This window comes from Pinus tabuliformis, chromosome 6, assembly GCF_031772625.1.
Source record: "Pinus tabuliformis cultivar Carrire ecotype Pingquan chromosome 6, CPIR1, whole genome shotgun sequence".
Classification (NCBI taxonomy): domain Eukaryota; kingdom Viridiplantae; phylum Streptophyta; class Pinopsida; order Pinales; family Pinaceae; genus Pinus; species Pinus tabuliformis.
This window is the reverse complement of record NC_142292.1, coordinates 1840761007-1840784824: the sequence shown is the minus strand read 5'-3', so window position 1 is coordinate 1840784824 and position 23818 is coordinate 1840761007. Positions and strand designations below refer to the sequence as shown.

At 37.9% G+C, this 23818-nt stretch overlaps 1 protein-coding gene across 1 annotated transcript in view; it reads left to right on the top strand.

Moving 5' to 3' along the window:
- The window catches only part of LOC149266363 (fumarylacetoacetase-like), a 308380-nt gene that overhangs the window by 169123 nt on the left and 115439 nt on the right, over positions 1-23818 (top strand). The window contains exons 10-11 of the mRNA XM_089395970.1: positions 60-122; positions 328-392. Of these exons, the coding sequence (XP_089252096.1) occupies positions 60-122; positions 328-392 (128 nt within the window). The remainder of the gene's footprint in view (positions 1-59; positions 123-327; positions 393-23818) is intronic.

Below are 23818 nucleotides of genomic sequence, written 5' to 3'. Positions count from 1 at the left end.
AATGGCTAAGAAATTTTTGTAGCATACTGATTTAGTTATGATTAATACTTGTACTGCAGGATCCACCTCCACTGCCGTATCTTGCTGGGAAAGGTTGCAAGAGCTACGATATCCCTTTAGAGGTAGTCCAAACCTATATTTTTTTTCATCAAAAATAACATAGCCTTTGAATTTGATGTTAAATTTAATTTTGAATTGAAACTATTCTTCAATTTGGAAAGTTTAACATACTTGGACGTTTTCAGGATAATTTCAATGTTATTGGCATATTAGATGAAATCATGTATGTCATACATAGCAACATCATGTAGCATGGCTTTTGTGAAGGTTTCTATAAGACCAACAGGGGAGGACAAAGCTTCTGTCATTTGCAAGAGTAACTTCAAACACTTGTAAGTGAGAAACTTATCTCTTTGCATTTTTTGTTTGCTTTGTTTGCTCATAACCATTTTTATTTTTATCTTTATATATATAGATATGAAGACAAGGAATTGTTTTTTTTGAAAAAAAGACATTTAAAACAAAATTGCGAAAAAAAATTAAAAAAGAAGAAGTTAAAATCAAAATTTATTTAGAAAACAATGGAATAAGAAAATAATAAAAAAAATCAAAACAAAATGTTTTAGAAATCGAATTTTAAAAAAACTGAAAATGTTACTATTTCTTTTTTTTAAACAAATTGGAAAAATAACAACATGGGAAAACAGTGTTAGAAAAAAAAGTAAAAGAAAAAAAACATAATTAAAAAAAAAATAATAAATAAATTACAAAACAAAGTAAAAAAAAATTATTTAAAAAAATATTACAATTTAAAATAATATGTATTTTTTAAAACATAAAATATATTAAAAATAGAATAAAATTAAACAATAAAATTAAAAAGAAAATATTAAAAAGCACTGCAGTGAGGTGAGGCAACTTTTCAATTCTTGGAAATGACAACCCACCCAAACAACAATGTGTTGGCGGGTTGTTGATTCCGAGAATTTACGAGCTACTTGCCTCGGTGCCAAGGGCCATCGCTCTGGCAGCCCTTTGGCATCTTGGCGGGGTGGCTTGCCAATTCTTGGAATTGACAACTCACTCACACTGCTTTGACTACCTTGTTGGCAATCCTTTGGCATGGGGGCAAGGCGAGGCGTTGATACCTTGATGCCAGGGAGTTTTAATGTTTTTAATTTTTTTTTAATGTTTTTTTATTGTTATTTTGTTAGATGTTTTCTCTGATATTTTTTTTGTAGTATATTTTTTAAAATTTGTCTTGCAAATTTTTTTTTTTTTTTTAAACAAAAAAAAAATTAAGAAAAGTCTTTGGTAGAAATCACATAAGAGAAACTTTTGGCCGATGTAGTTTCCAACCAACAAATGTGACCAGATGATTAACCACACTTGTTGGTTCGAAACGCGTGGGCCAAAAATTTCTCTTATGTGATTTCTACCTAAACACTTTTCTTAATTCATTATGGATCATACAAAAAAATTTCGAAAATTGTTTTTAATAATCTTTTTAGTTTGATTATTTTTAATTTCTTTTATTTGTTATTTTTTTAAAATTATCTTTTTTAGCAAGATTTTTTTTTTTTCAATTTCTTTTGTTTTGTATTTGTAAGTCTTAAGAGCTTCTATTAATTCAAAGGAAATTTATATCACTGAAAACAGTTCAGCCCAATTCTTCTGGTCTCACTCCTATTAGATTTGTTGGCCAGAAGAAAAACACTAAGGCACATTCCCATATAGTCGTAGAAACCAAAAACAATATGGCTAGTGAAACCAAAAGACATACAAAACCAAACAATATGGCTAGTGAAACCAAAATACATTCCAAACCAAAAAACTAGCAACAACCATCCAGGTTTGGAAGAGTTGATCGAAATGGGTTCTCTGCTATAAAACCAAGAGAGAAAGGATGTTGAAAATCACAGTAAACATGCTGTGTACAAGCCTGCCCTCCAAATGTTCCAAGTTCTCCAAAATTCTTCTTTGAGCCTTCACCAAAGTGGCCAATCGATCTTGCATTCTCCACTGATTGCTTTTACATCATTAAGGAATTCTATGACCACATTTTGGTCCTCATGTCTATCATGACTAAGCTGCTCCATAAGAAGAGTAACTCGGTTAAGCTAACTGTCAAGATGTGCTTTTACATCATTAAGAAATTCTATGACCACATTTTGGTCCTCATGTCTATCATGACTATGCTGCTCCAAAAGAAGAGTAACTCGGTTAAGCTAACTGTCAAAGACATCTTGAGGAAGTGGGAGTACAACTGAACTAGGGGATTGTGTGGGGGTGAGGGTCAACAACCTCTGAGATCATGAAATTCCAAATGGCCCTTCGGGCCCAAACTTCTCCTCCACCACCATGGAGACGCTGCAGGGCCTGTCTAGCGAGGCTCCACCGACGCTGGAACACCAGAACCCCATCCTCAGACTAGCTGCACCACCCTACCAAGGAGTCATACCAGACCCTGATTTTCCCAAACAATCACTACAACAGAACAAATAGAAATAATCTTGTGATGGCACTTCTCCCTCGTTCGTCAAGTTACTACGACATAAAACCCTAATAGACTACTACATAGCCAAAGACAAAATTCGATCCTCCCAATATCAACACCAGGAGGTAGACCAGAGGAAAACCAAAATCCCTTTTCCCAGAACCCAACCCCAAGCGCAGCCGACCAACAGAACCCAACCCAACGTGCAACCGCCCAAGGTGGCGACAAGTCTCTCTTTCTTTCGGCCAAGACCTTCTGAACGGCTCTAGAAACTTACGGGGCAGACCAGATTTCCACTTAAACCCTATGTTACCCGATCCGTTGACCTTGGGGGAGGATCCGGGGATCCCCGGATTGGATCCGGAATCGGATTCGGATTCCACTGGATCCGCCGTTTGATAACGTTTCATGCGCTGATCGAAATGAATCTGTCCACTATAAAACAAATCCCAAAATTAATCTGTGCATCTTATAAATTTTGGTTTTTTAAATATAAAAATAAGATGTTTTCTCTGCAATTGTGTATTAGTCGAATTTCAATGACCGCTCATTCCCAACTCGACTGTGAATCAGGGATGCATCTAATTCTAACGCTGAAATTCAAATTCTAAACTATCTATTTGGGGGGCGTGACATGCTGAGCAGTGAGCATTAGAGAGCCGAATTTCACCACCCCATGCCGCCATACTGCGTCTGTTGTTCCCAAATCTACTGAGGTTTCCTAAACTCGGAACATAGTTAATCCTCGATTTATTTTCTGTGGCCTTCACTAAAGAGCCGAATTTCCCCAACAAACGCTGTAATGGTTGAAGCCATACTGCGTTGGCTGTTCCTAAATCTATTTTTTTTTTTTAAATTTAAAAGGTTGTGTATAGTTATTAAAGTGTGTACACTGTATATATATTAATTAGATTATATGACGAATGCCTTAGTGTTATATCTATATTATTTATATTTTACCATATATATATAAATATTTAAAATATTAATTTATGTTATTTTTTATTATACATGTGGTGGTAGGTATGGTATTGGGCACTTAGTTTTGTTTTTAACTGTATTTAGTTTATCTCTGACAATAAAAATTATGCTATTTATCTATAGTTTAACATTAGGAATTCAATTTTTGTATTTTTATTATTATTAAATTTATTTATTTGTAAGGTTATTGTTTAAGGTCTTATTATGGGTTGTTTTATAACTTCTATTTTTATTAGTTATTGATTTTTTGTTTTTTGTTTTTTCTATTATTTCCATTTTCATGACTTTTTTTATTTTTATTTATTTTTTAATTCCATACTTTCAATTTACGATAACTTCTTAAAAACACACTTAAAAAAGTTTAATTATATATATAATAAAACACGTATAAAAACACATATATTAAAGTGTATATATGTTAATATAAACAATATTAGTTAATTATATTTTTTAATTTTTAGTGATGGCATTCAACAATACAATATTTTATTAGTTGTTTTATTTTTATATTTATTGTTTTTTAATTTAATTAAGCTATATTTAAGCTAAACAGCTGGTACTAACTATTATATAACCCTTCTTCCTGTGAAATTCACTAAATAAAATTTTAATTTAAAAAATTATGTATATAATTATTAAAAAGTGTGTACATAGAAATATATTAATTTATTTAATGCTTTATTCTTTGTCACGTTCACTAAAGAAATTTTTAATTTAAATAATTTAAAAAGTTATATACATATGAACGTATGTCTTTTTTTTAAATTTAAATAATTTAAAAGGTTATATATATAAAAACCTGTCTTTTAGTTTTATATCTATATTATGTATATTATTAAAAAATAATTTATATATTAAAATATAAATAAAATTATATATATATATATATTTAAATATTTAATATATTAATTTATTTTATTTTATATCTGTACACTTTAAAATGGTTGATTGGCTAAAATCTTGTTTTTCTCAAAAACTTAGGAGTGAAGCTAACCACCAAGACTTAGAGCATTTGCCAAGAGTAGAACTTTGCCCCTGACGTAACACCAATGGATTATTTTATGTGGCTAGGTTTTTTCTACACAGAGAGATGTAGTTGCATGTTGAGGTCTTTAAATTGTATCAAGAGAGAGAGACTAGGTTAGAACTTTGCTCTTTATGTAACACCAATGGATTATTTTATGTGCTAAGTTTAGTCTACACAAAGATATAGTTGCATGTCGAGGTTTTTAAATTGTAAAGAGAAAGAGATTAGGTTAGTGTATATATATATATATATAGCACATGTCGTTTCCTTTGCCGTAGGATCAGTATTTGTATCTGAATCCTGATAACTTAACTTAAACCCCTATGGCCCTAATTCTCCTCCCACAACATAGAAGAAAGCAAAAAATACCAACAGGGAAAAACCTCCTTGAAACATAGCAATACAAAGACCAATCAACAAACCAGCAAGGTATTATCAGTGTCTAAAGACGAGGTCCATCTTTGAATTCCAGCCAAACTCCAACCAAGCAAAGGATCCTCAACTCTGGTGTCCCCTTTTGACAACGGAACGAGCTCCTATGGAAACCTGCAATATACCCATATCCTAGACCCGCTTCTCCATCAAATTTGTAGGTCGCCCACCACCCTCGAAAAGTCTTCCAAACTCCCACATAAAGAATCCAAGCACATTTCAACTCATGCAGATTGTTAGGTCCCTATAATACTTGTGTATCCGCATTATTGTTATTGTTGTGCTCATGTAGCCCCCATATTGTTATTTTTGTGCCCCATAGAAGCCCACTATTGTTATTGTTGTGCCCTTGCATTATTATTGTTATGTAGGCTCTGATTATATTGTGACCCCTTAGACTCCTATATATACAAAGGTCTTGTCATTTGTATCATCGAAGAATTGTTCATTTATGTAATGTAAAGGAGGTTTCCCCTTCAAAGAGGATAGTTTTTAAGTCATTGATCTATCTTTCTGTGAGCTGGTTGCATAACATTTGGTTTCAGAGCTTTGGATTCTAGGGTTTCGCTTCTTCAAATGGGCCATCTTGGCATTTTCGCTATAACTTTTTTCTGAAAGGCTTCATAAGCTGAAATTTTAACCACGTTGAGCCAAAATCTTGGTGAACGTCGAGTACAAATTTCAGAGCTTGTTTCACTATATTTTCGAAGATATGATCTGCGGAAATTAGCGTTTTTGTAGGCTTCAGAATTCTATCTCTCACAAGTGACCTAGGGAAAATCGTCTTAACTTTCGTTTCAAGCATCGGATTTGAATTCTGTAAGAAGTGGCTGACAGTGAACAAATTGTAGTTTGTTGTGAATCAATTTCAGGGCCGAAGGTTGAAACAGTGATACGTGGCATACTGTACAACCTTGCTCTACTGAACCAGTCAATAATCAGGTCATCGTGGGAGATTTGGCATAACTCATTCTTGAAGAATCCAATCTTGGTCATGTTGATTTCTGGTAGCATCAAATGTGCTCTAAGTCTCAAATTTTTCAAGGAGGCTTGGGCACATCTATTCCAAAGAACGTAGAAAGCGTTTTGGGAAATTCCACCCAGAAACAGTTTTATTAAAATAATTAATTATTTTTAATGGGACCCTAAGTCTAAACTTAGGAAAATAAAATAATTAATGGGTATTAATCTAATTGTGGGTGTAACTTCTAGAAGAAGACGAGGATCAAGCAAAAATGATCTTAGCCATTAATTAGCTTCTAATCTGGGCCGTTGAATGTCAACGAGGAGATTATTTAAGGAAGCTTGTGGGTCATTTGGAAAAACACACCGAGAGAGTTCATAAGATCGAATTTTTGAAGCAGAGTAGCTGCCGGAGAGAGATTTTAAGTGAGATTTTGTGGTGAGGGGTAGGGATAGTATCCGAAGGGAAATCTTTCCCATTCGGAGGATACTCAGTAGAGAAGACAGAGGGAGATCCAGCAGTGGCAGCGCAAAGCCAGAGAGGTTGATGCAGAGCTATGCGAGCCCACATAGAGGCAGCGTAGACTGACGCAAAGGCCAAGAGGAAGTCCGAAAATCTGTTGGGAGATCGATTTCTGTGGCTAGATTTTGGGGTGTGAGATCGAGAGAGCAGAAGTCAGATTTGCAAAGGAAAATCGAGTAACCAGGAAGAGTGACACAGTTCCTAGATAGTGAGACGTTGGGATGATGCAGACACTACGCAGAGGCAACACAAAGGCAACCAAGGGTTGTCCACTCAAGGGCTGGATCAACCAAGATTTCCAGTGATAGGGTGAGGTGATCTCACTTATCCTTCTGTCAATGACATTTCTTTGTAACTGGATTGTCAGAAGGGCATCCAGTGATTGTATTCAGATTTACTACTGCATAATAATAAAACCCTCAAGTTTGCTGCATTGATTTTCTCGCATTGGGTTTTTTCAGGGACATTTGTCCAGGAATAACGTTGTTATTGTGTTGTATTTTCTTTCTTTCTCAGTCTCTTGTTTCCGCATATAAATTAATTAAGTGAAGGCTGCAGTGTATGTATTTCAATATATGTCGTAGGAAACTGCAAATAACTTGTTCATGTAAATCTAACAAGTAGGAGAAATATCATCAGTTGCTGCAATAGGGATTCCAGTTTAGGAATTTTCATAGGCCAGACTTGTGGGGTTGGAAAGAAGACTTAGAGAGCTAACCCAGGAAGAAATTTCAGAACTTGGAGATCCAAAATTACAAAGTTACAACCGTTTCAAGATCGAGCTCCTAAAAGCAAGAAAAAGGTGTGTATTTTTTTTTTTTTTTGTTAAATTGAATGACTTTTGTTTGGAAAATCAGTTTGAAGTGATTAGAAGGGCATATTGAAGCATAAATATTAGTATTGGGTTCTAAAATGCCTCCTAAGCAAAAGAATTCTACACCCATTAAGCCCTTAGAAAGCTCTACTATGACATATGAAGAGGAAGAATTGCAACATGATCTATCAAAATTACGGGACCATGTGCAACAAATTTTGCTCTCACAAAGAGCAACCAAAGATGAACTAAAAGGTGACATGGATGGTTTAAAAGGTGACATGAATGATTTAAAAGCATACATGGAAGCTTTGGTAAAGTTGTTGCAAGAAAGGCTTCCCAGTGGTGATAAGGTAATCCATGAAAATCATGATGAGGACAAAAGGAATATGAATTACAATTCTAGAGACTCCAATGTGGGGTTTAAGAACCACCACATTCCAATGATAGATATGAGGAAGTTTGATGGCAAAGATCCGGTAACATTGATACTACAGATGGAGTAATATTTTGATCTATAGGATGTGCAACCCTCACAATAGGTATGTATTGCATCTTTATATTTAGAACCCAATCAGTTTGTATGTTATAGATGGATTTTCTCTCGTAAACCACTTGTCACCTGGTCAATTTTTACGGAGGAAATGATAGCACATTATGAAGATACAAAGAGCAACACCTTCTTTAGTCAATTGATAAATCTCAAACAAAAGGGTTCAATGGCAGAGCACATTGAAGACTTCCAAAAATTGAATATTAGGGTAACCGATATTCTAGAGGAGCATAGGATTGATGTCTTCATAGGGACTTTAAAAGATAACATCCAACATGAGGTTCGCCTTTGGGAACTTGATTCATTAGAGAAGGCATTTAGGGTGGCAAGAAAAGTTGAAAACAAAATTATGGCAACAAAGAAGTCTACCACTCACAACTATAAAGATGGAAGTGTTGTTGCTCCTAGTCTTCCACAACCTACAAGGTTGACACCACAACAATTGGAGGAAAAAAGAGCAAAAGGGCTTTGTTACAGTTGTGATAGCAAATACACTAAAGGTCATAAGTGTGTCGAGAAGAAATTATTCTACATAGATTGTGAAGGGTAGGAAGAAAAGGAACAAGAAACATCAAAAGAGGAGGATATACACCAGGAACCAATCTCAGAGAAAGAAGAAATGAATTTGACCATATCTTGTAATGCATTGGCAGCAATTACCACTCATCAAACTCTCAAGATAGAAGGATATATCAAGAAGGAAAAGGTAATAGTACTGATTGATTCGGGTAGTACCCATAATTTTATTCATTGTAAGATAGCCAAGGAATTGAATTGCTTCCTATATCCAGCACCAGAGTGTCAATTGATGGTTGCAAATGGAGGAACTATAAATTGCTCTAGAAAGTGCCATAATATCAAGCTAACCATGGGGGAATATGTATTGAATAGTCCAATGCTTTCCATCCCAATTGGTGGTGCTAATGTTGTACTAGGAGTTCAATGGTTACAATCTTTGAAGACAATAGCTTTCAATTTTCAAGAACTTTTCTTGAAATTTTTTTGGGAAGGAAAAGAAGTTGAATTAAGGGGTATCGTAGGAAAACCAGGAAAGATAATCAACTCTAATGGCTTGACAAAGTTTCTGAAGAAAGAAGGGCATAATTGTGAAACAATTATGCCCACTAGGGGTTTAAAAATAAAAATCATTTATTTCTCTAGATCTCCAAAAAGTCTTGGATAATCATTCCAAGGTGTTTGAGACTCCCAAAGGCCGCCCACCTATTCGTGATCATGATCATGCGATTCACTTGATTCTAAGAAGTGTTCCTCCAAACATCAGGCCTTACAGATACCCTTATGCCCAAAAGAGTGAAATTGAACGTATGGTTGTAGAAATGCTAGAGGTTGGTATAATTGAACCTAATCAAAATTCTTTCTCTGCTCCAGTAGTATTGGTGCACAAGAAGGATGGATCATGGTGTATGTGTCCGAATTATAGGGAGTTCAACAAGCTTACTATTAAAGATAAATTTCTCATTCCTGTCATTAATGAATGTTGGATAAATTACATGGAGCAATTTACTTCACCAAGTTGGATCTTTGTTCAGAATATCATCAAATTAGAATGAAGATTGAAGACATTCCGAAAACAACATTCAGAACTCATGAGGGTAATTATAATTTTTGGTCATGCCTTTTGGGCTTACTAATGCACCTTCCACATTTCAAGGTTTGATGAATTCCATTTTCAAACCCTTCCTTAGCAAATTTGTGTTGGTATTTTTTGATGATATACTAATCTACAACAAGTCTTGGAAGGATCATGTTCAACATGCTGATAAGGTGCTCAAGCTATTGGAGGCGAAACAATTATATGCAAAAACCTCTAAATGTTTCTTTGGAGTACAGGAGGTGGAATATTTGGGTCATATTGTATCTCATGAGGGTGTTAAGGTAGACCCTAACAAAATTAAAGCCATTAAGGAATGGAAAATCCCCATAAAGCATGTTCGAGGATTTCTTAGTTTGACAGGGTGTTATTGCAAGTTTGTTAAGAATTATGGGAGAAAAGTGGCACCTCTAACATCATTACTGAAGAAAGATGCATTTTCTTGGACTCCAGAAGCAACAAAGGCCTTTGAACATCTTAAAAAGGCAATGTGCCAAGCACCATTCTTAGCTATGCCAGAGTTCACAATTTTTTTTATTGTGGACTGTGATGCCTAAGGAAATGGAATTGGTGTTGTTTTAATGCAAGAAGGAAGACCCATTGCTTTTGAAATTCGTCCAATCAAAGGAAAGTATTTACACAAACCTAGTTATGAGAAGGAAATGTTGGCAATACTACATGCACTAAAGCAATGGCGACCTTACCTAATGGGTAGGCACTTCAAGGTAAAAACAAATCATGATAGTCTTAAATAATTTTTGGAACAAAGCGTTGAAAAGTGTAACTAGGTTCGGTCTTCATAATGACATGTAATTGTGACTTTTGTAAATGATGTAATAGAATTATTTTTGTAAGCCTCACTTCACAGGTTTCATGAGCAAGTGATTTTATTTTAGATGGCTCCCATTGAGAGCCTTAAGATTTGTCGTTAAGGTAAAAGAACTAATGTCATATATGAGAAGCTCTTCTTGAGCGTATGTAAAATGTATGAGTCAATATAGTGTCTAGAAAGCCCTCCAAAAGACAAGCACATTTCTCTTGACTTGATGTCAGCCTGCAATATGAAGAAAATAACTTATGTTGGCTCACCCAAATGTCACACCTATTCGGATGATCAAGTCGGCTTAATATATGGTCGAATCACTATATAAAGGAGGCTAGGCTCCTCGCATAAAGACAGAGAACAAACTTCGGGTATCTCTAAATTTCGGAAGAGGGAAAAGAGACTCAGGTTACCTCTGTTTCAGTGAAGGCTACAAGGATGCGTACTACAGTTTTGTAAGGGATCCCTCTTATCTAGAGATCACAATAACAACGAATAAGAAGGAGAAACTACAGTTAGAATTTCGGTGGCCATTCTTTGTAATTTCAGAAGACATGGACAATGGCCTAGTGTGGAAGAAAATGGGAATGTAGTGACACTGTCTTAGTGTTGAGGAGAGTTCATTGTTCATAAGAAGACTATGTTTCAGATCAAGTTCTATTTAGAAAAATAATCCTCGGTACTACCACAGCAAGAAGGATCCAGTGCTAACCTTGCTCAAGTCACAGTCTCAATGATGTTGCAATTCAGGCATGATAACAATACAGTGATAAGGTCCTGACTCCTTAATGACATTACAATGATGGATTTCAGAGCTCTCTCTTCTTTATCACAACGAAGGTCTCTAGTGCTGTAGTCTCAACAATGGAAGAGGAATCTAGAAGACAAAAGCAGAAGAGGACTCGTGTATTGATCATGGAGTGGCTAATAGGCCAGGGGTCTTGGTCTTGGTATTCATCAATTGGAATCTCTATAAGAAGAATTTGTGTGGGTTTTCCTCTCAAAGAGTGAGAGGTTTTGGCCCTGGCAAATAGCCCACATGTTGCGTCTCTTGTCTATTTATGTTCATGCATTGGTTAATGTTTGATGAAGAAGAACACTAAGAATCTAACATAAAGAAAATCCTAATCTAAACAAGTAAAAAGCATTCACAAGCAGTCACTAATGGAAGAGAAATCAACTAATACTAATGCCCTAGATTTCTCAACATGGTATTAGAGCTAAGGTGTTGAAGTCAAAGGAAGGGCATCTAATCAAAGAGACACTCAAGGATCGAGTTTCAAGAAAGGCATCAAAGCAAGTCAAAGGTTATCAAAGAAAAAGATCAAGATCTACATTGAAGGATAAAACCCTAGATCAAAGAAGTAGTCTACAACAACAAAAGTTTTGGATCCTCTAATCATCATCAAAAGACCACAAAAACCCTCATCAAGTTATCTACAAAGCAAGGTAGCTCAAAGGACTTTAAAGATGAAGATCACATCATCTTGAAGAAAGTCGAAACCCTAGTAGCAATTCTGATATGCACTCATTCACTACCAAAGTAGTTGAAGTATCTTGAAAGCAAGAAGGCATTATCATCAAAGCTATGAGGCAAGTTCCCTCTCATTCAAGCAAGGTTCCTCTCCTTGCCCTTGAAGAAGATCATCCAAGGAAGCAGCAAATACATCTTCTTCAACCATCATCAAAGTGATAAAGTAAGAAGATTTCATCTTCACTTATCAAGTAAGTATCTTTCATTCTTTAATCAATTTGGTAAAATGACTTCGTGTTTGCAAGGAGATCTATAAGTTGGATGGGTCATTGAAATTCCTTGCATGGAAAAGGAGGATAGATATAGTCCTCGAAAGTGAAGTCGTTGAACATATCAATGGAAAGGTCTCCTCTAAATTTATGGAAATGGATTCTTATGAATGGTCCCCTCATATAGCAATATTGGAGAAATCAAAGAGATATGATAAGCTCGTAAGAACATTCTCTGAAGATGCATGTCACATGAGCTAGATTTGATCTACACAAAATTGAAGGTATCAAAGAATGAAGGGATATCTTCATAAGATCTCATCTACGAGATCTGGGAGAGATGATAAGAAGATAATCACCATTGATCTAAAATGCACTAACTGATGATCAAGGTAAGAGATATCCATGGGGATAAGAAATTTATCTCATTCGACAAACTTGTGATTTTTATCATGCAAGATAGAAGAAGACAAGTTGAGGGCAAAGGTGTTGAAGGTTAAGGAATCAAACATTTGCTGGAAAGAAAGAAAGAAGAGTATAGCTAAGATTCAATATGATGGAAGTAAAAACTAAGGAATTTACAGGAAATATTGTCCTAATGGGACAATATCAAAAGAAAGAAAAGAAGCCCATATCACCGCAGAAGTGGAGGAAGCTGAAAAGAAGTCCAAGAAAAGAGGAAGTAAGAGATCTCTAGGTTTGAGATGGTCTCCCTCTCAAAGAGGCTTGACATAGCTTCTAAATCTTATGTTATAGGATATGGCTATAATAAATAATAAGATGCATCATGGAAGCATTAGAAACAAGAGCACGTGACATCATCATAGGAAACATGAAGGATGTCTGATAATCAACTTTGAAGGATATTGCTCTTGGTGACCTCATTGAAAGATCAACAGAAGAGGTCATCCAGGACAAGTCTCATCATACATCAGTTAAAAGGGAAACATATCCGCTGAATAAGGATATGCGAGATGGAATCCTCATTGGAGGATTCACTGATCTAGAGAGGAAGAAAGTGTTTCATAAAAAACTCCAATTTGTGGAGTTCATGGGATGATGGTATGAAGACATGAGAGATGAAGCAGATCAAGGGGTTGAAGATCTTTTCAATCAAGGAAGCTGTTGAAAGAAGCCTAGATGACCTAAAGGTAAAATGAGGTATGTATGCTTGTATTTAATATTATAATGTCATGTCGTATGGTTGCAGGGAACATGGATCATTACTTCTATCTTAAGAAGCATGATCAAGGTAAAAGGATATCCTCCTCTGAAAGGATGCAGGAAGGCATAAGTCGCACTAGATGAAATCCACATAATATGTTATCATATGAATCGTGTGGAAGCTGCTACAATCAAGGAACTTTGATTGGAAGCTCTTGGGAATGTAGTGTGTAAGAAAAGATAGGAAGAGATTGTGATAATATGCAACGATGGTAGAAGGCACTCAACATTCGAAGTCCAAGAAGATGTGACTAGAATATCTCCCAGAAAGATGTGAAGACTCTGATAGAAGTCGGAAAAAGATAAAGACCCTTGGCAAAGAATATCTACGAGAGATCTGTCAATCTGCATGGAGGATGTTGATACTTATAGGAAGATGTCATGATGAAAGATCATCACAAAGGTAATTTTGATTTGAAGTGATCATTAATTATTTTTGAACTAACATTTGGTTGGGCTTATGTAGGACTGTGAAAGGGAAGATTTGTGAATGACTTCCAAGCAGACCATAGAGAAGGATGTAATGACCTTCCGAAAAATATGGCATGAAAGCAGAATGACATGAAGCAAAGCCAGATGGAAAATCTGATGGATCACTTTCTGATGAGTTGAAGACATGACTAACTCATGAATAAAGTGATGGATGATCTGTGCCCTATATAAAAGTTCCGAAAGATGAAGACTCCTTGACGAGAAAGAAATTTATGACATCAAAGGCAGTAGCTCTTCAAGCAGTCGATTGTTTCAGGATCTCCACATAAGGAGTTGCAATAGTGTTGAGAAATCTAGGGCATTTGACAATTTCTCTGCTTGTTAATTGCTTGTGATGCACTTTTACTTCTTAATCTTATAGGTGTTTCTTCGTTAGCTTATTAATGTGTTCTTTCATCAGATAATTACCAATATGCATAAAAGACAAGTGACACAATATCTAGGCTTCTTCAGCCAGGGCCAAAAGCTCTCACCTCTTGAGAGGAAAACCCGATCAAAATTCTTCTTCTAGATCTTCAATTGATAAGTACCAAGACCTTGACATAGACCCTTGACTCTAGTATCCTCTCAAGAACCTTGTCACCAACCTTGATGTTCTGCCTCTTCCTTCCTTTGCCTTTCTTCTTGATCTAGAACTGCTCCCTTTCGGCTCCTTCTAGAGAAACTCGGTCTCTATCCTTTTCCACTGCACCTTCACAACTTCCCTAGAGAATCTCGGTCTCTAGGTCTTCTATAGAGAAACTTGGTCTCTACTTTGATTACCTAGAAGAGTCTTTCCTTTGCTACCCTAGAAGATTCCTTCCTTCGCTATCCCAGAAGAAACTTTGCTGCCCTAACTTCGCACTGCCCAAAAGATACTTCACTGCCCCAGAAGAAAGTCACTTTCATTGGCCCAGAAGAAACCCTAACTTTGCATTACCCAGAAGAATCCTCTCTCCCTTCTTCACACTTCTATTCTCTTCCTTCTTCGTACTACTGCCTTTCACCCTTTCTTCGCACTTCTTCAAGTCGAGTTGCTTGTCTGAATTGTGTGTCTACAAATGAGGCCGAGTTAGGCTATTTATACACGTCTTCACTGGGTCTTTAGGCCAACTTGATAGTTGGAGATTAGGCTGACTTGTTCTAGCATATTCCTTCATCGTTGTAGGCTGACTTGAAGAGGTTAGGTGACAAGTTCTTGGAGGATACTTTTACATAGACAAGATGACCTTTTACAAAGTGTAACATGACTTCATTACATGACAATGACTCTTACATTTTATGACTAGATGACAAATAAATCCTAAAGACTCTCAATGGGAGTCTTGACTCAAAAACAAAATCCTTGCTCATGAAACCCATGAAGCAAGTCAATAAAATAATTTCATTTTTCTTATTTACATCTCATTACATAAAATCATATTTACATGTCATTATGAAGACCGAACCTAGTTACACTTTTCAACACTCCCTCTTAACTAGGGAGGTATTCATAATGGTACTTGGACTTTCTCAATCTGAAGAATCTCTCATAAGAAGAATTCAGACTTGTAACTCATTTGTATAGCATCATATCAACCAACATTGTTATATAGCAAGGCCTTGACTAACAACTCCATCTCTCCACAAGATATTGAGCCCAATGCTGGCGAGACCAATGATTTATAGACACACTCATCATTGTCTCTCTAGGAACATACCCCACCTGGGTTCACTCAGGATATGCTCCATGAGAACTATTCTTATCTTGGACTCCCCAATCCTCAAAGAATATCAGTTCTCCACAACTACTCTTCCATGGGATGCCCTATCTCATCCCCAAAGAGTATCAGATGCCAAATGATTACACAATCCTCCATTTTGTCTTCCCAGGTGAAGATCAGAACAACATGTCTATCACTCCTTTTGAACCAGGAGGTTTTATTCCATTAAAGGAATGTACTCATTCCTATCACAGAGGAATGTACCTAGGCTTCTGCTTAGGAATTTCCAGGTTTCTTCCAAGTAAGAAACTTTTTCTCAAGGTCCCTCTTAACTAGGGACCTATCACGGCTCCTTTATGTGGAGGTCTCGTAACTACTAGTTGCTTGAAGAGCTCCTTCCTTCGATGTCATGAAACTCTTCTTTGTCAAGGAGTCTTCATCTTTGGGAACTTCTATAACGGGCACAAATCATTCATCACTTTTTATCCATGAGTCAGTCATGTCCGCAACTCATCAGAAAGTGATCCATTAGATTTTCCATCTGGCTTTGCTTCATCATTCTACTTTCATGCCATATTTCGAAAGGACACTACATTCTTCTTATGACCAGCTTGGAAGTCATTTATAGATCTTCCCTTGAACAGTCCTACATAAGCCCAACCAGATGTTAGCTCAAAAATAATCAATGAACACTTCAACTCAAAATTACCTTTGTGATGATCTTTCAACATGACATCTTCCTATAAGTATCAGCGTCCTGCATGCAGATTGACACATCTCCCACAGATATCCATTGTCAAGGGTCTCTATCTTTTTCCGACTTCCATCAGAGTCTTCACATCTTTCCGGGAGATCTTCTAGTCAAATCTTCTTGGACTTCAGATGTTGAATGCCTTCTTCCTTCGTTGCATATTATTCCAATCTCTTCCTTTCTTTTATCACACATTTTATTCCCAGGAGCTTCCAATCATATTTCCTTGATTATAGTTAGCTTCCTCATGATTCCTATGAGAATATATATTATTTTGATTTCATCTAGTGTGACTTGCACTTTTGCTGCAATCTTTCAGAGGAGGAGATCCTTTCTTTTCTTGATCATATTTCCCAGGATGGAAATAGTGATCCATATTATCTGCAACCATATGACATGACTTTCATAATAATCTATGCAAGCATACATACCTCATCTTTCTTTCGGTCATCCAAACTTCCTGTAGCAACTTCATTCGAAAGGACTTTATCCTGCTTTCTTGTTATGTCATTATACCATCATCCCTTGAATCCCACGAGTTGGAATTCCTGAAGAAAAAATTTTGCTTCCTTTCTAGATCGGTGAATCCTTTGACAAGGATTCCATCAGAGAAACTTGAGGATGTTTCATATCCTCACCCGACATATGTTTTCTTCTATGATGATCCCAGTCAATGGTGACCTTTGCTTCTATAAGTATTAATGAGGTTTCCGAAGAGATTCCTATTTTTTGTAATCAGTAGGATCTGTAACTGACATACTTTTTGCTTCCCATGTCACGAGCTCTTACTTCTAATGCTTCTATTATGATGCTTCTTTCTAATATGATGCATCCTATCTTATTTACATTGCTTCCTATCTATAACTTACAAGTGAAAGGAACCTTCTAATGAAGAAGATCATCTCAGTCATCTTTTTGCTTCTTCCTTCTTATGCTTCTTAGTCTCAGGTTCTTTTACTTCCTTAGTAGAATAGTCTTCTTCCTTGTCCCTCTTGCGATTAGGACAGTCTTTTCTGTAGTGCCCAAAATTATGACAACCATAACATCTTTCTTTAGCCATGTTCTTCCTTTTCTTCTTTGGATTACTAAACTTTCCAAATTTTCCCTTTCGTCTTGTCACTATTTGTTCCCTTCTATCTGATCTTTCGTCACTTTCATTCTTCATCCTGTCTTCCTCTGCTTTGCAGAGAGACCATAATGAATGGGATAACTTCCTCTTCCCTAGTAGCAATGAGGTTACCTTGTTCATCAATTAATGCATTTAGAATAGCGGAGATTATTTCGTTATCAGATACCATCTCTCCTAGATCCTTCAATTGACCTTTTATTTGAGATGCTTTAGAGAGACATGACGATATCCCTTCATCCTTTGATACTTTCAATTTATGAAGATCAGATCTAAGTGATAAGATCTTTTCTATCGTGCTTCTAGAGAAAAGTTCTCCCAACTTATCATATATTTCTTTAGATGTCTCTAGCTTGGCTACATAGGAAATGAGTGAATCTTTGATGGACTCCTTGAGAATCTTTTGAGCCTTGAGATCCCTTTCCATGTATTCAGACAATGCTTGTTCTTCAGATGGCTTGGAGACCTTCCCATGGACATGATCAATGACTTCATTTACTTTGAGGACAATGTCTATCCTTCTTTTCCAAACAAGGAAGTTTGATATCCCAACCAGCTTTTGGTCTTCCTTAAAACATGAAGTCATTTTTACTAGATTGTATTATAATAAGAGGTACTTACTTGAGAAGATCAAATCTTCAACTTGATGATGAACTTGCTGCTTCTTACTTCAAATATTTTGGTGAGGGAGGACTTCCTTCTATGAGATCTTTGCTTCAATAGAGAGAGGATTGACTTTTGATTCAATATTTCTTATATTTGAAGAGCTTCCACTTCCTTTGAAGTGCTTCTAGGGTTTCGGTCTTTCTTTCTGCCTTCTTCGATCTAGGGTTTCTTTGATGTAGATCTTGATCTCGTTGATAGACTTTGACTTACTTTGATGCTTTCTTTGAAGATCGATTCTTGTGTGTCAGCTTGTTTTGACTACCCCTTCTTGTCTTTAGCACCTAAGCTCTGATACCATGTTGAGAAATCTAGGGCATTTAAAGTTAACAATTTCTCTGCTTGATAATTTCTTGTGATGCACTTTTACTTCTTAATCTTATAGTCTTTTCTTCGTTAGCTTATTAATGTGTTCTTTCATCAAGACAATTACCAATATGCATAAAAGACAAGTGACATAGTATGTAGGCTTCTTCAGCCAGGGCCAAAACCTCTCACCTCTTGAGAGGAAAACCCAATCAAAATTCTTCTTCTAGATCTTCAATTGATAAGTACCAAGACCTTGACACAAACCCTTGACTCTAGTATCCTCTCAAGAACCTTGTCACCAACCTTGATGTTCTGCCTCTTCCTTCCTTTGCCTTTCTTCTTGATCTAGAACTGCAACCTTTCGGCTCCTTCTAGAGAAACTGTAAAGTTTTGTAGATGTTCTATGCTAAGAGCAATTTCACTCACAGCAATCATACAAGTAGATAAGCAAAATGCAGATAGAACATATAAGCAGATCTTACAGAAGACAAATCAGAAACAAGAAAAATGTATGTGTTTGTTTCGGCGGTCAACAGGATGCTTCAACCAGCAAAGTCTCCTTTGGTCAGCCAGCCCAGCATGTGTCACAACAACCCTCCAACCAGTAGATGAGTCAACCCAAGTCAGTTCTACAAAAGTCAACGCTGTCCTGAAAAGTCAACGCAAGGGCAGCAAGCTAAAAGTCAACGCAGCAGCAAACGGTCAACCCTTTGACCTCGATTTTTGTGCCAGGTAGTATGGCCTTCAAAAATCGAACCTCCCACAAGTTTTCAACTTGTTTGGACCAAGCGTTGACCAAAGTCAACGCTGGTCAAACTTCTGCGAAACCCTGGTAGCAGAAACCCTAGCAGCAGAAAAATCCTCTTCGTCCTTCCCACGTGTGGCTGAAATTCGTCCTCCAGGTAGCTCGTACCTTTTAGGATGAGAGAGGAAGATGTGAGTTGTGTTGTGATCAAATTCTCTCCAACTTTTCCTGTATATATATATCCATCAATGAGGGTGTGTGACACATCTGTTGGGCATGTGAGCCTACATTACAAAACTCGCTGACCTTTGCACATATAATTTATTAAGAATAATAAATTCAAAATATAAGTTCTGCTCATCGGATTAAGACTATTTTTATATGGATTTTACACCTCTCAGAAAGAGGAATCCAACAAAAATATTAGCCTCTTAATCTGAGCATCAGAACATGGAGTTTGGACCTAGTTGTCCAAATTTAACACTCCCTCTCAACTAGGGAGAACTCCATCTATTAGTGCAATTAACATCGTGAGTCATCCCGCCGAAACTTGCTTTGCTGGCTTCTTTATTTCAGAACAGAAGTGGGTCAGTCACAAAGACATCATTCCCCGACTGACATAATCAGTCCAGAGGTCCCAGACCTCACAAATCTTGATCCCAGATCAAGTGGTTGGACCATGCCATCCTAGATAGAGAGTACGGCAATCTCTGATGCGTCCATCAGTCTTTGCTAATAGTCTCTAGCTTTTCCACACCTCATTGGCCAAATGAGAGGTACTTCCCATGAGCCCTGAACTCAATGGGTAGGATGCATACGGGGCACAGATTAAATGAGTGGCGAACCAGCTCAATAATCACAAGGGTGGGGCAGAAGCATTATGAGTGCTTATAGCTCCGAGAAGCTATCCCCAAAGCCCCCCAGAGCTCCCAGAGCTCATCGTCCAACAGGACCCACATCATAGGGTCTTTCCACGACACCAAGACTCTCACGGAAGGTTAGGAACTTGACCTTCCCCAGGGGCTTAGTGAGAATATCCGCGACCTGCTCATCAGTTCCTATATGATCGAGCCTTACGGCGCCTCGCTGTACCATATCCCGGATAAAGTGGTACCTGATATCAATATGCTTAGATCGGTCGTGGAACACAGGATTCTCAGTCATACGAATCCCACTCTGATTATCACAGAGTATTACAGTGGTATCTAGCACATGTTGGAACAGCTCACTAAAGAGCTTCCTCAACCAAACTGCTTCACAACAGGCCATACTAGCAGCAATGTATTCGGCCTCCGCGGTGCTCAAAGCCACCGACTTCTGCTTCCTGCTCATCCATGAGATCGAAGCAGAACCAAGATTGAAACAGCATCCAGATGTGCTCTTACGATCCACCACACTGCCAGCCCAATCGGCATCAGTATATCCCCGGAGTATCACACTCCCGGCAGTATATCTCAGCCCATGGTTTATCGTGCCCCGAAGATATCTCAAAAGATTCTTGGCACCAACCCAGTGAAAATGATGAGGCTCAACCATCTGTTGACTCAAAGTATTCACTGCAAAACATATGTCCGGACGGGTGTTCACTAAGAACATCAAAGCTCCTATGAGTTGACGATACTCAGTAGGATTGGCCAAGATAGGCCCTGCAGCGCTGCCACTCAACTTCTTAAAGTTGAGTTCCATTGGTGTCGACACGGACTTACAGTCCACCATCCCAAATCTTTCCAGAAGCTTCACAATATACTTTCCTTGAGAAAGGAAAATCTCTCCAGGTCTCTGCCAGACCTCCAGGCCTAGGAAATAGTGCATCAGTCCTAGGTCTTTCATCTCGAATTCAGCAGCAAGCTCCCTCTTACATTGATGAATGAGAGGGTCATCCCCTGTCAGGAAGAGGTCGTCCACATACAGCACTAGAATGAGAGGCTTTCCTTCCTCAACCTTAAAGTAAAGGTTTGGATCAACATTGCTTCGAGTGAAGCCCAGCTTCATCAAGTAACTATCCATCCTCTCATACCAAGCTCTGGGTGCTTGCTTTAACCCATAGAGGGCTTTCTTCAACCTGCAGACATAAGTGTCTCGATCTTGAACTTCAAATCCCAGAGGTTGTTCTACATACACCTCTTCCTTTATTGCACCATGCAGAAAAGCGGTCTTGACATCCATCTGATGAAGACTCCATCCTTGCGTAGCAGCAAGGGCTATGATGGATCGGATGGTGGTATATCGAGCCACAGGTGCAAATATATCGTCATAGTCAATTCCTTCCTTTTGAGAGAAGCCACGGGCAACAAATCTTGCCTTAAACTTTTCAGCACTCCCATCAGATCCATGTTTAATCTTGTAGAGCCATTTAGCGGTGACAACAGATTTGTCCTTCGGTCTCGGGACCACATCCCAGACATCATTCTTCATAATAGCCTCATATTCTTCATGCATAGCATCCTTCCAGACTTGATGCTTGATGGCTTCTTCAAAAGATCCAGGTTCAGATTGTATAATAGTACTCATGGCAGCTAGATACCCTTGGTATCTACACGACTTCTTGCTTTCTCGGAATGTTCCCCTTGGGGCAGCATGACCCTCAGCATCTTCGAGGGTGTCCCTGAGCCATGATGGCCTCTTTCCTAGAGAAGGGGAAGGATCAATAGGGTCCATTGGCCCTTCAACATCAGGCATAGTCTCATCCTGGGGTTCTTCCAGATTTCCAGGTCTTTCTTCATGGTTTTCTTCAGATCTAGGAAGATCTACTACTTTCTTCAGGGAAGCATCTTCGTCAAAAGTGACATCATGGCTTATCTCTACTTCCCTTTGACCAGGTACATAGACTCTATATGCCTTAGAAGTCTCACTGTAGCCCACAAACATTCCTTTCTTCCCAGTAGCATCCAGCTTACTTCTCTTTTCTTTCGGCACATGAAAATAGACAGGACATCCAAAAATTCTAAAATGTGAGACATCAGGTTTCTTACCAGAGAAAACCTCTTCGGGAGTTTTGGAGTCCAAAGCGGAATGAGGGCATCGGTTTTGAATGTACACAGCAGTATTTGCAGCTTCTCCCCACAGAAACTTTGGAAGACCCTGGTCACATAGCATGGCACGGGCAGCTTCCACAATAGTCCTATTCTTGCGTTCAACAACACCATTCTGCTCAGGAGTATATGCAGTGATAGTCTCCCTCTTAATGCCAGCTTCTCTGCAAAAGTCTTTGAACTCATTTGACTCATATTTAGTGCCATTGTCAGTCCTCAAAATCTTGATCTTCTTTCCGGTCATATTTTCCACCAAGGCTTTGAAGGTACGGAACCACATGAAAGCCTCATCCTTCTTCTTCAAGAAGTATATCCAGGTTTTGCGAGAGAAGTCATCAGTAAATGTCATATAGTAAGAACATCCCCCCAGGGATGTTACAGGCAACATACCGGAAAGATCAGAATGGACCAGTTGCAATATCTCAGATGTCTTTGTGACACTTGAGGGGAAAGGTCCCCTTGTATGTTTTCCTTCAGCACAGCCCTTACATACACCTTTATGATTATTTCCAAAATCAGGCATCCCTGTCACCACCTTCCTTGCTTCGGGAAGAGCCTTGTAATGAAGGTGTCCAAATCTTCGGTGCCATAGTTCGGTTTGACAGATAGTATCACAAGTCATAGCTCCCAACGGACTCCCTCCAACCTGGTAGAGTGTACCAACTCTAAAACCAATTGAGATAGCTTCCTTGAAGCTCTTCTTCCACATGAGTACCTTTCCATCAGAGAAAGTTACATTGAATCCTTTGTCTTCCATGGCAGATACAGACACAAGGTTCTTCTTCAATTTGGGTACATAGAGTACATCTTGTAGATGGAGGACTTGTCCTTGAGACAAGTGGAGGGTCACAGTCCCGGTCCCTTTCACAGGATAAGTGGCATTATCCCCAAGGATAATTTCTAGATTAGTATCCCTTTCAACCATGTCAGAAAGTGCTTCCTTGAATCCGGTGATGTGTCTTGAGGCACCACTATCGATTAGCCAGACATCCATAGTGTCGAGCGGAGATGCAGCTGAGAGAGCAGATATTAGAATATACTCATTTCTTTTATCAACAACATTAGACTCCTCATACCTGGTATTTCTGGTCCTTTTAGAAGGTGGATGGTTTCCTTCAAAGTGAGCCTTCCTCTTTCCTTTGGATTTGTCATTTCTTTGATTCCCATTCCTTCGGTTGTTGTTGTTGTCGTCACTATCGGGAGAATTCTTCTGGAAGGGGCATTCTCTAGCATAGTGTCCAGTCCTATGGCAGGTGAAACATTTACCCTTCTTCTTTTGAGTCTTAGTCCTTCCTTTGTCCTTGGAACCACCAGAGTTCTTCTTTCGGGAATGAGCAACATAGGCAGCATTTCTTTCATTATCAAATTCCTTCATCCTTGTTTCTTCTTGCATACATCTAGACAGAAGCTCATCAAAGTTAGGGATGGTATTATTGTTGAGAATGGTAGTTGTGAATACTTGCCATTCATATGGAAGTCCTCCAAGTGCGGTGAGAACCATCTCACGATCAGCTATTGTCTCCCCAATAGCTAGCAGATTGTTCCTGGTTTCGGTCAACTTCATAAAGAAAGTTTGAATAGACTCGTCTCGGTCCTTCTTCATATTCTTCAACTTGTTCTTGAGGAATAGCACTTGGTTCACATTGTTTACTCGGAACATAAGTATCAGTTTGTCATACATCTCCTTGGATGTGCCTAGTTCAGATATGTAGGCAACCAGACTCTTATTTATGGATTCCCTGATCAACAGTTTTGCTCTGATTTCTCCCTTCTTATACTTGTGTTTAACAGCAGCAGAGGCATTTGATGGAGGTTCTTGAATCTTC